Source organism: Geotrypetes seraphini, chromosome 1 (genome assembly GCF_902459505.1).
Source record: "Geotrypetes seraphini chromosome 1, aGeoSer1.1, whole genome shotgun sequence".
NCBI lineage: Eukaryota > Metazoa > Chordata > Amphibia > Gymnophiona > Dermophiidae > Geotrypetes > Geotrypetes seraphini.
In genome coordinates, this window is record NC_047084.1 from 203,639,695 (window position 1) to 203,656,096 (window position 16,402).

At 46.0% G+C, this 16,402-nt stretch overlaps 1 protein-coding gene across 2 annotated transcripts in view; it reads left to right on the forward strand.

The window, feature by feature from the left end:
- MTMR7 (myotubularin related protein 7) overlaps nucleotides 1-16,402 on the forward strand; it is a 193,068-nt gene that overhangs the window by 105,580 nt on the left and 71,086 nt on the right. For both annotated transcript variants that reach the window (XM_033944229.1, XM_033944219.1), the window contains exon 10: nucleotides 8,898-8,947. In XM_033944229.1, coding sequence (XP_033800120.1) covers nucleotides 8,898-8,947 — 50 coding nt within the window. The remainder of the gene's footprint in view (nucleotides 1-8,897; nucleotides 8,948-16,402) is intronic.

The following is a 16,402-nucleotide window of genomic DNA, read 5'->3' on the forward strand; positions in this document are numbered from 1 at the left end:
CGCCCCAGCCAAGTGACTTGGGGGATCAGGGGTTGCCCACTCCGGTCCGGGTGGATGCCATGCAGCCTTGGTTGGACCAATACAGGGATGTTAGGGCGGCGGGGGTTTTAGCTAAGGGATTCCGCGAGGGTTTTGTAATTCCTTGTTTGATGCCTCAATCTAATGTGCAGGCTTCTAACGCGTCTTCTGTATCTCAGTTGCGGGAGGTGGTGCGGCGGAAGTTGCGTGAGGAACTCGACAGGGGGCGGGTTGCGGGTCCCTTTCGGGAGCGCCCTTTCCCGGTGATGGTGTTGTCACCGTTAGCGATCATTCCTAAAAAGGAGCCTGGTAAATACCATTTGATCCATAATTTATCCAGACCTGTGGGGCACTCAGTGAACGATGGCATTCCTCGTGACATCTGTTCGGTTCGATATGCTTCTTTCGATAGTGCTTTACAGTTGGTGCGCATTGCTGGCCGTGGAGCCTTGTTAGCTAAAGTTGACATTGAATCGGCCTTCCGGTTGCTACCGGTTCATCCGTCTTCCTATCCTTTACTGGGGTTTCGGTTCGAAGGTGCATTCTATTTTGATAGGTGTCTGCCGATGGGTTGCTCGATATCATGCGCCTTTTTCGAGTTATTTAGTTCGTTCCTCCATTGGGTTACTGTGCGGCGAGCGGGGAAGGTGTCGGTAGTTCACTATTTAGATGATTTTCTTTTCGTAGGGGGGGCGGGTTCGGAAGATTGTGAACTGCTTAAGACTACGTTTGAGCGCCTGGCTGCGGAATTTGGAGTCCCATTAGCTGCGGATAAATCTGAGGGGCCTACTTCCTCTCTCACCTTTTTGGGCATTGAGATCGACTCGCTGTCCATGGTGACTCGGCTTCCTCAGTGCAAGGTACGTCAGTTGCTGTCTCTGATCAACTTGGTACGGGGTACTCGAAAGCCTACGCTGCGGGTCGTTCAGTCTTTGTTGGGGTCCCTTAATTTTGCTTGTCGGGTCCTGCCTATGGGTCGGGCTTTTTCCCGTCGTTTGGCGGCAGCGACGTCAGGTGTTCGTGATCGTCGTCACTTTGTGCGTATCACAGCTGGGATCCGGTCGGATTTGCAGATGTGGTCGTTGTTCCTCACTCATTTTAATGGGTCTCTCCCGATCCAGTTCCCGGACGTTTCCAGTTTAGATCTAGACCTGCAATCGGATGCGGCCGGTGGTGTGGGTTTCGGTCTTTATTGTCAAGGAGACTGGTGCGCTGCGGCGTGGCCGGAGAGTTGGCGGCGGGCTGGCGTTACCCGTAATGTGACCTTGCTGGAGCTTTTCCCCTTGTTGGTGGCGTGTTACTTATGGCCGGAGAAGTTGCGGAATAGGCGAGTTGTTTTCTGGTGTGACAACATGGGAGTGGTTGCAGTTGTGAATCGGCAGGCTGCCAGATGTTTGCAGGTGAATGCTGTGATGCGAGAACTTATTCTGCGTTGTTTACGCCTTAACTTGTACATTAGGGCTCGTCACGTACCAGGCGTTCAGAACAGGCTTGCTGACGCTCTCTCTCGTTTTCAATTCTTGCAGTTTCGAGAGCTGGCCCCTGCAGCGAAGGCGGAAGGGTCGCCGATGCCAGAGCGTTTGTGGAACCTGGTGGTGAGCGGATCTGGCGAATGTTGCAGCAGTCGGTAGCTCCTTCCACTTGGACCCGGTACAATCGGGGTTTCTCGGCTGTGTTTGGATTCCTGCGCTCTCGGGGTTGGGTCCCGGGCCCTGTATCTGAGGTTTTGCTGGCTGACTTCCTGGCCGGTTCTCATCTCGAGGGCTATTCCCGTAGCGCGGCGGCTGGCTACTTAACGGGCTTTGCTTTTTTTTGTAGGGCCTTTGGTTGGTCCTGCCCTGCGTCAGGTTTTTTGCCCCGTCGGATGCTGGCCGCCTGGGGTCGGGTGGCGCCGCAGCTGCCCGACTCCCGGCTACCGGTAACGCATGCCTTGTTATCCCGTCTTCTGGAATTATTGCCGGTAGTGGCGAGATCGGCCTTTGAGGCCTGTTTGTTCCATGCTGCTTTCTCGTTGGCCTTTTACGGAGCCTTGCGGGTGGGGGAGTTGCTAGTTCACCCAGCGGACATCTCGGGTTCTAGGGGGCTCCTGTTTAGCCAAGTTCAGGTGGATCAGAGTTCGGTGCGCCTCTTCATTGCCCGTTCTAAGACGGACCAGCTGGGCAGGGGACGCACGGTGGTTCTTCACCGTGTGGTGGGTTGCTCTTCGTGCCCTGTCTTATCCCTGGCTGCCTATATGGCGGTTCGTCCTCATCTTGATCTGGCCTTGTTGATACATGCAGATGGGGCGAGGCTCACGCGTTATCAATTTTTGGCGGTCTTGCGGCGGGCTCTGAATCGGTGTGGTGAGGACCCGACGCGCTATGGCACTCACTCATTCCGCATTGGTGCGGCTACCAGTGCTTTTGAGGCGGGTGTTCCTGCTGCAGCTATTCAACAAATTGGCCGTTGGTCGTCCGCTGCCTATCGCGGTTATATTCGTCCATCGGGTTCTGGACGGATTGGTTCCCAGTAGGGGGGACTGAGTTGATGGGTGTTACAGTTAAGTGGTGTTGGGGGAACTTGCATTGGGGGAGGGCTGTACTGGTTCACTGCATGGCTTTCTGTTACTAACCCCTGGGTTTTTTGGGTGTTGGGATGTGCGTGACTGCTGAGTTTTGCCTTGCAGATGCTGTTCGGCGGGTACTGTCGGTGTGGATCATCGGGCACTCCTTTGTCCATTGGGCGGGGGAGCGTGCCGTGGTCAGGCCGTGCGGTCAGCACTTGGGCCTTCAGCGGTGTGGAGTCTACGTCTCGTGGTGGGGTCAGCGAGGCATGCGGTGGCATCAACTGTTGCCTCTTCTCGATGACCTTCGACATCGTGCTCGGCGCCCGGATCTGTTGCTGCTTCATCTTGGGGGCAACGATGTTGACTCGTTTAGCGGGAAATGTTTAATTGACACAGTAATTGATGATCTCGGGGTGATTCGGGGTTGGTTTCCGGCTGCCCGGATCATTTGGTCCGACATTATACCACGCCCTAAGCGGTTGGTGTCGCGTAGGTGGACCAGAGGGCTAATCAAGGTTAACCGTCAGATCGGTCGGTGGGTGGAAGCTAGAGGGGGATTGCAGATTAAGCACTCTTGGGTTGATGTCACTTGTTCTGGATTGTTTTACAGGGATAGAGTGCACCTCTCGGACATCGGGTGGGATCTATTGTTAGACGATTTTGCTTCTTGTTGTGAACGAGTGCTAGACCTCTAACCGCAGCTATGTTCATTGTTGGGGGGGCCTGTAACGAGTTTCAGGCCTGTGGCGGTATCCCGAGCTACTGGCGGCTGGTCTCATCATGGGATGAGTGGTAGGCCGGCTGGGAGCCGTGCCGATGGGTCGGATGACCCTGGACAATGGGGCATGTGGGGACATGCCACCCCTCGGACCCTTGCTTAGACGGCAGGGTCGGGGGCCATATTCATCTATGCCGGTAGCTCGGGATCAGGGGTCACAATGGTGGGTTCCATTGTGGCGGTTTAATTAGACAAAAGGTTATGTAATGATGTTTATTATGTTGTTTTCTATATGTAAATTGTATTTAAATATGTTTTACAATAAACAGTGCTGCGGCCAGGTTTATCCACTCAGGTCTATGTTTTTATTGGTGAAAGGGTTGGGATTGGTATTTAAGGTTAAAGGTATGCATTGGGGAAGCGGGCCACTCCAGCTTCCGCTGTTAGTAACTGAGTCATAATATCATGCAATGCATACCATGATTTTGATTTTTTATAGGGGGCGTGCGATTTCTGGTCTCTACTAGGGTCCAAAATGAGGTTAAAATCCCCCCCTATTATTACGGGAGTATCTGGATCCTGCAATACATGGTTGGCGATATTATGAAAGAAATCTGGAGAATCAATATTAGGTGCATAGATGTTAATAATTTGCAATGCATGATTGGAAATAGAAAGCTTAGCACTTACCCATCTACCATGTGTATCATGAGAGCTAAAAAGTGTGGAAATGGAGGGATGTTGTCTCACCAGAGTAATGACACCATTCTTACCATCCTCAGCAGGGGAGAAAAAGGGAGGAAGAAAACCACGTTTGGTAAACTTGGCAGAGTCAGCAGAATTAAGATGAGTTTCCTGTAGCAGAATAACATCAGATTTAATATCATCCAAATATGACATTAACTTCCGTTGTTTTATTACATTATTAAGACTCTTGACATTCAAAGATGTTATTGATAATGACATTTGGAGATAATAAAAAGAATCTGATAAAACATTGAATTGTCTGCATATAAAATACATGGAATGAAATACCCATCAGAAACTGCATACATATCTGTAGTAAATAGAACAGGAGTGATAAATATCAGTGAAATATCAATAAAGAGATAAAGAAGTAAAGAGCAATAAAACATACTGGAAAAGGTGAAAAAAAAACCCTGCTAAATAGCAGCAGGCCATAAAATATCAGTGGGCTGAAAAGCCAAGGCCCGATAGCCAAAGGACAGCACACACCAGCAATCCTATTGACAAAGACTGTGAAAACAGTAGCTCTTGCTGCACGCTTTATTATGCAGGAAAACAAAAAGAGGATATCAGCAAGTTCAAGCAGTAAAACCTTGAGTAAACAACTGACGCTATTAGGCTAATTGAAAGATAGCCAGTCGAAACAATCCAGGTAGTAAAAACAGTTGAAGCAGAACTAACAGGGCTGAACAAATACAGGAGCACGCTGTGAGTGAAAACAAGGTGACCGAGGAGAAAGCAAAAGGCAGCCACACACAGTGAGAGGCTAGAGAGAAAGAGCCGAAAACGGCTCCAGAGACAGATGCAGGCAGCATTAAATCTAATGGTGCCGAGGCCCAAGGCGGGAAAGGAAACAAACAGAGAGCACGTTGACAGCTCGTTGTGCAGAGGAGTGCAGTAGAGGTAAGGAGAGTAGGCAGACATTGTGCAAAAAGAAAAAAAAAAACTTGAGCCATAATTACAAAAGGAAGTAATGCATCGTGGTGAGGAAAATTCCGTTGCTCTGAAGTAGAGAGTCACTCTTTAAAGCACAGCCATGCTTCTGCTAGCAGAGCAGGGCAGATCAGACTCACACACTGTCAATCGGGGTGGGTGAAGTTTCTTCTATGTAGGTGGCCAAGAGCTCCGGATCGGTGAAGTCTTTTGTTTGGTTTAAATATGTCACCCGCACCCGCGCCGGATAAAAGAGGCCAAAGCGGGCGCCCATCTTCTTTAGCTGGGGACGGAATGCTAGGAGTTGCTGCCGGGTTTTGACTGTGTTCTTATGAAGATCCGGGAGGATAAGAATCCGGTTACCCTCATGAGTAATGGGAGCCATAGATCTTGCTTTTTGTTGTATAGCAAGAACTTGAGGGTATCTCAGGATTTTCATCACGATGGGTCGCGGTCGACGGTCGCATGGGAGCCTGGAAGATGGCGACTGGTGGGCTCGCTCAATCTCGAAGTCGTGGGTGAATGAAAGATCCAGCAGTTTGGGGATGAACGCTTCGAGGAAGGTGACCATATTGTTTCCTTCCTGCCCTTCCGGGACCCCCAAAAGACGCAAATTGTTCCGGCGAGAGCGATTACTCGCATCTTCCATATCTTTCTCCAGGCCAGCGTGCGTTTCACATGGCCCTGAAGCGCTTTAACATTAGCCTCCGTAGTTGCCGATTTGATTTCTAAATCAGCCAATTTGGATTTAAATGAAGACAAATCAGTGTGAATCACTGCCAGATCTTCTTTAAGCTCCGATATTGCATCTTTGGTGTCTGTCATAAGTTCTTGAACTGCTTTAATTGCTTCCCACAAGTCAGACATGGAGGGAGATGCAGCAGTATCAGAAGTCTCTGAATTGGAGTTTTTCGCCGGAGAAGGTGGGTCTGGCTTGTGTCGCTTGCCCTTAGTAGTTGAAGCCATAGTTCATACAGCTGAAGGTGGTAATTAGAGGGATGAAAAACGAAAATATTGCAGCAAAAGAGCAAAAAGTAAAGAAAGGTTGCTGGAGCTAGTTGTTCAAGCGACCATCCCAGTTGGGCTCAACAGCGCCCCCCCCCCCCTAAAACTGAGGTTTAACTGTATTTGAAAATTAAAAAAAAAAAAAATACTATGGTCTACCAAATCAAATGCACAAGACAAATCAAACTGCAGGTCTATTGTTGGTATACCTTTACTCATCTATAACCTTGCAGTTGTAACTATTGCACAGATAACTGTTTCTGTACTAAAATTTTTATGGAATCTGGATTCTGCATTATGAAGGAAACTAAGGGCCTGTTTTACAAAGCCGCAGTAGCAGCTGCCACGCGGCAACAGCCCCTAAGCCCTTTAAATCTCTATGGGCTTGGGGGCTGTTACCGTGCTGCAGCCGCTAGAGCGGCTTTGTAAAACAGGCCTTAAATTTATCCAGGTAGCATTGTAAGTGTTCCACTACCCAACCTTCCATAATTTTTGCTAAAAAAAAAAAAAAAAAAGTCTGTTTGTGATTACTTGTGAGATGAGGATGTCATACAGAGCAACTGAAAGATATGATATTCATTTTTGCCTGGTAAGTACAGAATTCTGTTTGTATATCAGTGTGATAATAGCTTATAATAAAGAAAAATATGATGGCATTACAATTCCAAGCATATACCAAAGCAGGGATAGACAGCTTCAGTATTCAGTATTGAGTTTATGTCCCATTATAAGGGTGGTTCGCTGTTATTAATGGATTCAACTGGAAAATAAAAGTATGCAAGGTGATACAAGGTGATTTACCTTTGAAATTATTTGGGGTAAATGAGACAGGTGAATTGTGGAACAGTCTGTGAAAGATTAATGTAATTGGCTATGACAGATAATCAAACTGAATAAAGTTTTTTAAGCTGAAGTTCACACAACCCAGAAATTTATAAGAAAAAAAACATACTATGTTCCAAGCTAAGGCAAAGAAAGGCTTGGGTGTAGCTTCCTGAAACTAGATTTTTAAGGAAACTTAGGTCTTTAAAAGGATGTATGTTCCCCGTAGATTAGCATACATATGATGATTAGCAAAGGTCACACAAAAGTTATAAGTATAGAAAAAGTGAAATACTGTCATCTACTGGGTTTATTGTGAAAGTGACTGTACAATATTTTATATTGAGCCATATCTTTTTTTTATTTCCAGAATACAAACAGGAAAGAACAGGTCACATGATTAGCTGTACCATTCTATTCTGAAATATGTTAATTAGCAAAATGATGTCAGAAGAGGTATAATGTGTAAATGTTAGACGTCTCCTTTTGGAGAGAAAGGAAGAAGGATAAAATGCACAATTCTCTCCCCAGACATGGAAGGCACTAATAAACATGAATTTGATTGTTACATGACTTCCATGTCTGATTATTTGAAGTTCCAGAATGAAGACCTTATCTCATGTAGAGAATGAATTGCCAGAATGAGTTCTTTCTGCCCCTCTGTTCAAATTTTCAGCCTGATTTGAATATCAGACACAGATAGTTTGATATAAAGATATCCATGATGACTCAAACACATACTCAGACACATAGGCCCTGATTCTCCAAAAGTGTCCTACAGCTGTCTAATCAGCCAATCGGGATGCACGTTTTTTTTAAAAAATGCTCCCCAGGCAGGCCGCCTATATTGAAGGTGAGGCCCGCAAGACACCTAGGCTCTGATTCTGTATAGGATGCCCAGGAGAGGCGTCCTATTCAGAATCGGCCTAAACTAAACCCCGATTCTGTAACCGGCGTCCATGTTACAGACGCTGGTTAGAGAATCGGGTTAGATTAGACACGGCCCGCTACACTTATCGCTACACTTAATCTAAGGCCTGATTGGCCAATCAGACCTTAGAGTTAGTGGGGATGGGCGGACCCGCTATGCCTAAGGCCTGATTGGTCCAGGCTTCTAGAGCCTGGGCCAATCAGGCCTTAGGCTTCGGCGGGATGGGCCGGGAAGGGGCGGGCCCGCCTCATTTCGACGAGGCATGCCTGCCGGCTGGACGTGCAAGACCCATCTGGCCATAAGAACAGGTTTGGTGGAATGGAGGTTTGGGGGTTGTTAGCGCCGGGGGGGGGTATGCGTCTTCGGGCAGGAGGGATTGGGCACCCTCCTGCCAGCGATCAATATTGTTGGGGGGGGGAGATCGGTAATGTCGGGGGGGGGGGCGGTCGGTAGTGTCGGGGGGTGCGTCTTCGGGCAGGAGGGATTGGGCACCCTCCTGCCAGCGATCGGACAGGCCGTGGCCCGCTATACTTATATAGGCAGAGAGATCCCTTGCCGCGATAAGTATAGCAGCCGCGTCTACTTACAATGTAGACCAGCATTTTGCTGGCCTACATTTTAAGCTTCTCCTCTACTAGGGAGACGCATAGGGCCGCCTAGGTTCGCCTAAGGCCCACCTAAGGCCCTTAGACGAGCTTAGGCATCTTGCGGATCTCCCTAGGCTCCTGGAGGTGCCTTCAGGCCTGCCTGGGGAGCATTTTTTTTTTAAAAACGTGCATCCCGATTGGCTGATTAGACAGCTGTAGGACGCCTACAGCTGCCTAAAATCGGGACGGCACTTTGGAGAATCAGGGTCATTTTGTCTTAGAACCTGGCTATTTGCATAGTTTGGTTTTCTTTTAAAGAGCAGGTTTGCCTTGACACAATTTTTCCATGCATCAGTTCTGTGGTTGACAAAGTGAAATTAATCTAACTTCCCAGGAAAAGACAGAAGTGAAAACATAATTGGATTTGGAATTATTTGCAATAGTTCATCAGGAGGACTTGTCTTGGTAATTGTAGATGATGTTTGCATTATTCCATAGGAAGAAATCCAAGGCAAAATCAGTATGTTGTTCACTGTGATAGAAAGGAATTTGTATGATACAGACATAACTAAACATGTTTGTATTTTTAAGGTGCTTATTGAAAAGGACTGGATTTCTTTTGGACACAAATTTAATCACCGGTAAGACGGCTTTATTTTTTTTTTTTAATGAAATTTTACAAACTGTTTCTTCTCTCAAACCAAATGTATATGCAGTTTAAAGTTTAATGCAGATGAGGACTTAGCACATAGAGCAATGTAAACATGCATTGAAATACATTGGACAATTTAAGTTTCTTTGAATGATTGACACCAGTTAGTCAAGCAATGTGTGAAAAGCCAAAATGTTTCATATCGAGCTCTGATAAAGATCTTAGGCTCATCTTGACAGTCCTGTTATGCATGGCCCTTTCAGCAAAGCTAGTTTGCCACAATATACTGCATTCTGTTACATCTACTCAGGAGTCCATACCTTAGATCAGGGGTAGGGAACTCCGGTCCTTGAGAGCCGTATTCCAGTCCAGTTTTCAGGATTTCCCCAATGAATATGCATGAGATCTATTTGCATGCACTGCTTTCAATGCATATTCATTGGGGAAATCCTGAAAACCCGACTGGAATATGGCTCTCGAGGACCGGAGTTCCCTACCCCTGCCTTAGATGATCAATCCATTCCCACTAACCAGGTTTTGCAGAAGTGTGTTACTCAAAACTTTCAGCACCTCCCACATTGCCAGTGAAGTGTAGTGCCCCCTTCAATTATTCCTTTTGCAAACAAACTGTTCAAAGGTGTTTCTCAACTTCTCTGCTTAGCTTTTCTTATTTTCAGTTATAAGTTCATTTTTCTGAGGTTTTATTTCACTGGGAAAGGATGCAGGTTTCTGTGGAGATGGACCGCAGCTGGCAGGACAAATCTTTGGGTGTCGTTTCAGGGCTTGGGGTCCGTTCCCAGGGGAGTCAGCTTGCCTTCTGAATTTTTCAGAGGCTTGAGCGCAGTCTGTGGATGCCCTGAGTAAGAACCTTCGGCATATCAAGGAGCCTGATGTGAATTTGCCCCCCCCTCCCTTGGTCGCACTTTGAGTTTCCATGGGGGTGGAGTTCTCAGAAGGGGTGGGCCCAACTGGCAGTCTGAAGATTTCCTGGTTTGGAGGAGTTGTTTGAAGTTTCCGAGGCAGAAAGTCCTTTCCATCTCTTCCAGCTGCAAGGAAAGCTGATAGGCAGGCACTTTCACAGAACTGTAAGTATAGCCGCATTATTTCCTATGGGAAAATTGGGAGAGGGGTTCCATTTTTGAGGGTTTCTGGGGTTAGGGTTCAGGTCACTCACCTCCAAAACTCCTATTTCAGCTTTTTATTTTTCAAAAAAGTCTCCACAGGCCATTTTTGGTGCAATTTTTCTGGTGGTGGCCATCTTGGATTTTAAACAATCTTTTTTTTTTTTTTTAAGTCTCTTATCTGCTTCAAAACCCCTCAGTTTTTACAAAAATTGTTATTGAGCAGTGGGAGACCCTGGAAGGATCCATAAGGATTGCAAAAGCCATGTTCAGACTCTACGCGATGGCATCTGTTTTCCAGTAGCTGTTTAATCAACTGAAGGTGGCTCAGGTCACAAAGTGCACAGCTCTCCCAATTGAGGGAGGAGTTTTGCTGAAAAATGTACAAGATCGCAAGTTGGACTTGTTTTTGAAGAAAAAATTTGAAGCTCTAGCTCTGGGAATCAAAGCGGCGATGGCAGCTTTGTTTACTGCATGGGCCTGTCACACCAGATTAAAATGGAAATCCTGGAGGATATCCTCTCCTAGCTGGTGCTGGAAAGGGTGGATTACGTGACAAGGTATTGGCGTATGCGGTCTCTGGTCGCAAATTGCTCTGGATCCGGTAGTGGGCAGGCAACTCAGCACCCAAGGCAACCTTAAGCAGACTTCCTTTTAAGGAGCAGATGCTTTTCAATAAGGGCCTAGACCAGTGGTCTCAAACTCGCGGCCTGGGGGGCCACATGCGGCCCGCCAGGTACTATTTTGAGACCCTTAGTATGTTTATCATAATCACAAAAGTAAAATAAAACATTTTCTTGATCATAGGTCTCTTTAGCTATGAATTACAATATTATTATTAAGACTTAGCCAAAAGGAAAGATTTATAAACTATAAAGAGTTTTACCTCATGCAAAATTATCATTTCTTTAATAAGACATTAACTATTTTTTTCTGAGGCCCTCCGAGTACCTACAAATCCAAAATGTGGCCCTGCAAAGGGTTGAGTGTGAGACCACTGGCCTAGACGATCTCATGGCCAGTGTGACAGATCGCTGCCCTAACTCTCTGCTAGAGAACAGGCCACGCTGATTGCCAGGAGGGAGTAGAGAACATAAGAATTGCCGCTGCTGAGTCAGACCAGTGTCCCATCGTGCCAGCAGTCCGCTCCCGCAACAGCCCTTAAGTCAAAGACCAGTGCCCTAACTGAGTCTAGCCTAACCTGTGTACATTCTGGTTCAGCAGGAACTTGTCTAACTTTGTCTTGAATCCCTGGAGGGTGTTTTCCCCTATAACAGCCTCCGGAAGAGTGTTCTAGTTTTCCATTACTCTCTGGGTGAAAAAGAACTTTCTTCCGATTGTACGGAATCTATCCCCTTTTAACTTTAGAGAGTGCCCTCTCGTTCTCCCTACCTTGGAGAGGGTGAATAACCTGTCTTTGTCTACTAAATCTATTCCCTTCATTATCTTGAATGTTTTGATCATTTCCCCTCTGTTTCCTCTTTTCAAGAGGCCCAGTTTCTCTAATATCTCACTGTACGGCAACTCTTCCAGCCCCTTAACCATTTTAGTCGCTCTTTGGACTCTTTCGAGTAGTATTGTGTCCTTCTTCATGTACGGCGACCAGTGCTGGACGCAGTATTCCAGGTGGGGGCTTATCATGGCCTAGTACAGTGGCATGATCTCCTTCTTAATCATTCCTAGCATTCTGTTCGCCCTTATCACCGCCGCCGCGCATTGCGCAGATGGCTTCATTGACTTGTCAACCAGTACTCCCAAGTCTCTTTCCTGGGGGGTCTCTCCGAGTTCTGCACTGGACATCCTATATTCGTGTATAAGATTTTTGTTACCGACATGCATCACCTTATACTTATCCACGTTAAATCTCATTTGCCTTGTCGCAGCCCATTTCTCGAGCGTGTTTATGTCACGTTGCTGGTCGTCAAAATCCTTCTGTGTCTTCCCTACTCTGAATAACTTTGTATCGTCTGCAAATTTTATCACCTCACTCGTCGTACCAATTTTCAGGTCTTATATAAATATTTTGAGCAAGGGTCCAAGCACCGAACCCTGCGGCACTCCACTCGTGATGCTTTTCCAGTCCGAGTATTGTCCATTTACCCCCACTCTCTGTTTCCTATCCGCCAACCAGTTTTTAGAATGTAAACAATTTTTATTGACAATAAAAACCGGCAGAATCTGAGGAAAAACATCAGGTTACTGAAGAAAATAAACATAGGCGGGAGATCCCCATAACAAAGTACTTCATGGCAAAGACATACGTCAGTTACAGCCACCCACAAACCCCGAAACCCCCTCCTGTTCCCCCCTTCCCCAAGGCTCACCCACCATTCCCCTGCCCCCCCTACCCTTCCAAGATGGAGGGGAATGCAAGAGCATAGAAAAGAAAAACACCAACCAAATTCCCCCAGGGTCTGGACTCTGATGACCCCAGGGCACACAAATGAGCAGGGCATCTCCTCCAAAAACAGTCCCCCCCAAACCCCTTCCCCCCCCCCCAGAGCAGAGAGATGCAAGGATCCAGAACCGGCCAAGAGACTTCACCATTAAACTAGGATATTAAGGATAAGGCTGCACCCCCTAGGTGACAAGGAACGTAAATGGGGGCCCAAAGAAGCAGAAAGCATCGGTGACGTTTAAGTGAGCCCCCCACCACATGCGCCTCCCAAAGAACTAACGCATGGAGGTGGGCTCTCCAATGCCAAAAAGACGGAGGATTCGGCGAGGTCCAGTGCTGCATAATACATCTGCAAGCCAGGAGACACACCATACGACACAGCCACCGATCTTCCCTGGGCAAGGATCCAAAAGCGCCCGGTACATCCAGCACCACTTGATCAACGGTGCCAGTCACAGATTTACCCAAAAGGGAGCTCAAATATTGAACCACCTCAACCCTAAAAGCCCGAATGCACCAACAGTCCCACAAGGTATGTGAAAATGTATTCGGATCTCTACCACATTTGAGACACAGAGGCGAGGCAATGCCATCAAGTTTAAAAAGCTGAACTTGGGTGATATACCCTCTATATAATATATGAGCATAACATTCCCGCAACACGGCTCCCCGGATTAAACGAGGCAAAGCCATGAGATTTCGAGAGACAGTCCATGAAGCCAAATCCATGTGAAGTTCTGATACCCAACTGTCCCAAACCCACTGACAGTCCCTAGAGGCCTCGAAGTGAAGCAGTGCCTTGTATAAGACAGACACCGAAGTCTGAAAAGGCTCAACTTGGGCATAAAAGTCCCGAAGATGAGCACCCAACGGATGTTGAAGGGCCGTCTGGGGGAGCGCGAGGATATAGTGCTTAGCCTGACAATAGGCACCAACCAGTTTTTAATCCCCCTGAGTATTTCATCCTCGATTCCATGGCTCGCAATTTTTCAAAGTAGTTGTTCATGCGGGACCTTGTCGAAAGCCTTCTGAAAATCCAGATATACAATGTCGACCGGGTCACCCTTGTCTATCTGCCTGTTAACTCTCTCGAAGAAGTGCAGAAAGTTCGTCAAGATCAATCTTCCTTTGCTGAAGCCATGCTGGCTGGTCCTCATCAGATTGTGTCAGTCAAGGTGGTCAATGATGCGGGCCTTTATCAGTGCCTCTACCATCTTTCCCAGTACCGAGGTTAGACTCACCAGTCTGTAGTTTCCCGGATCTCCCCTCAAACCTTTCTTGAAGATTGGCGTAACATTCGCCACTTTCCAGTCTTCCGGAATCCTTCCTGAGTTGATCGACAGATTGGTTATTAGTTGAAGCAGTTCAGCTATAACCCCTTTCAGTTCCTTGATTACCCTCTGATGGATGCCATCCGGTCCAGGAGATTTATCGTTTTTATGTCTATCAGTCTACCTGCATACCTCTTCTAAACTGACCGTCATCCCAGTCAGTTTTCCGTCTTCATTTCCTGAGTATAGCCTATCGGCTTCCGGTATATTGTGTATATCCTCTTCGGTAAATACAGATGCAAAAAATGTGTTCAGTTTGTCGGCGATGGCTTTGTCCTCCTTTAGCACTCTCTTTATTCTAATGGCACCCCACCCCCTCAACAGTACCAAACAGTGTTTAGTGGCACCCCTCCTTTCCACCCCTTCCTACCCCTCTGCTGGAGCCCAACCAAAACCATATCAGATTGGCTGCTTGGTTTCAGCAGAAACTGAAACTAAATCTGCCTCCCTACCCAACTCCCCAAAATAGCCCTTTTTCTGAGCTCCCATCATCTGGTGGCAGTTACCTCCTGAGCCTATCTCATCAATGGTGGGTAGTGGATGTAGGAGTTTCCCCTGCACACAGCCAGTTCCAATATAAATGACTGCACAGAGTGCCAGGGGAAAATAAATATAGGCAAGCCTAAACTTTTTCATTTTAGAAGCTTGGATAAAAATAGCAGTAGGATCAGACAACTGCTAGAATGGTGTAATAGAGAAGTGAAAAGGGTAATTGATGCTAAATGGGCATCTTCCAGAAAAAAAGAAAGCAGACCTAAATGAAGACAGTAGAGATGGAAAATAGTAATCAAGCTGAGCAAATTAGACTTTGATGAAAAACTTGCTGTTGTGGGAAAAATTAGTACTAAAAATGTTCTAAAACATTCAATGCAAAAAGCCCATGAGGGAGTCAGTTGTATAAAAGGAGGGAGGACAAAATAATAGAGGCGAGGAATTCATTTAGCAGTTATGCTTTCTTTATTAAGAAAGATGTTGATCATACCCACCCTGGAACCTTCTGTTGATGGTGATGATCTGTAGCAGCTAAAGCAAATCACTGTAAATCTAGAAGATGTAATAGAGCACATTGACAAACTAAAGAGTAACAAAGCACCAGTTCCCAGGGCTGGATTAAAGGGTAGGCCCAGTAGGCACGGGCCTAGGGCCTGAAATGGTCAGGGGGGTCCGCCAGAACAGTGCTTTAGGGCCGTTTGGATCCTTGTGGTTTCTCCTTATAACTAGCCCATCTCTCTCACCCTTGCTGGATTTGCCGGCAGCAGCATCATTGCCCTACCCCCCCCTCCCGGCGCAGCCGAACCAAAGCTGACCTTCCTATCTTTCCCATGGGAGCCCTGCCAACCCTCCCACTGCGAGACGACCAATAAACCTCCTTCCAGCAGTGTCGGCAGCAACACTCTAAACAGGCTGCTTTGCAGCCTTTTCCCACTGGTGATTCCCTCTGCCACGTCCCTGGTCAAATCTCACAATTCTGAGTGTGTATGAAGATCCAATTAATTTATTTCATAAGTCAGATATACACTTTATTTATCTACTTTTGCATTGAGAAGCCCTATCTAGCTATAAAGCAAAGGAGAGAAGGGACACAGGATAGACAGTTTAAGGAAGGAGCATAGACAGAGGGAAGATGCCATATGGAACAGGGAGAGTGCGGACAGTGAATGGAAGGGGCAGAGAGAGAGAGAGAGAGAGGGCAGACAGTGGATGGACAGGGCTGATACTGCATGGAAGACAGACAGGGCTGATGCTGCATGGAAGACAGAGAGAGGACAGTTGATGGCTAGAAAGAAGAGTGAAGATAAGATGATTAAAGCAGAAATGACAAAAGGCAGAAAAAAGATTTTTTTGTTGCTTTAGAATAAAATAGTATTGTAGTTGTATTGATAAAACTTTTATAAGCAGAAAATAAGGTAATTTTTTTATTGGACTAATTTTAATACATTTTTTTTTTTTTTACTAACTTTTAGAGACCAAAACCCCCTTTCTCAGGTCAGGACAGTATAATGTAACAGCAGTATACTATATTGACCTGAAGAAGGAGACTATGACCTCTGAAAGTTAATTGAAAAATGGATTAGTCCAATAAAATGGTATATTCTTATTATTAATTTTTGTTTTATTTCTGTTTGTTAATTTGTAAAGTGGTGATTGTTTGTCAGTTCCTTCTAATTTGCATCTACTATAAACACTTTAGAAAACAGTTAAAAACCTATCTTTTCTCTAAATACTTGACTACTTAATTCATTCTATTCCATGGATCATGTTTACTGTTAATAATCTTTTGTAAACCGTGTAGAACTTATGGTAATGCGGTTAATAAGTACAATGTTAAGTTATGTTTTTATTTTGCAAAATAAATAAAAACATGAGATAAAGGAAGCCAATATGGTTTTCCAAACTAGTGGCGGAGAAAATAAAGGTGAAAGAGTTGGTGTTCATGAAATATTAAAAAAACCCCAAGAAGAGGAGTGCAGAAAGGACTACAGGGTGAAACTGAAAGAAGCCGTTTGGCGAAAGCACAGGTGGAAGAACAAATGGCTAAAAATGTAAAAAAGGGAGACAAAAAATTTTTCAGATATATTAGTGAAAGGAGGAAG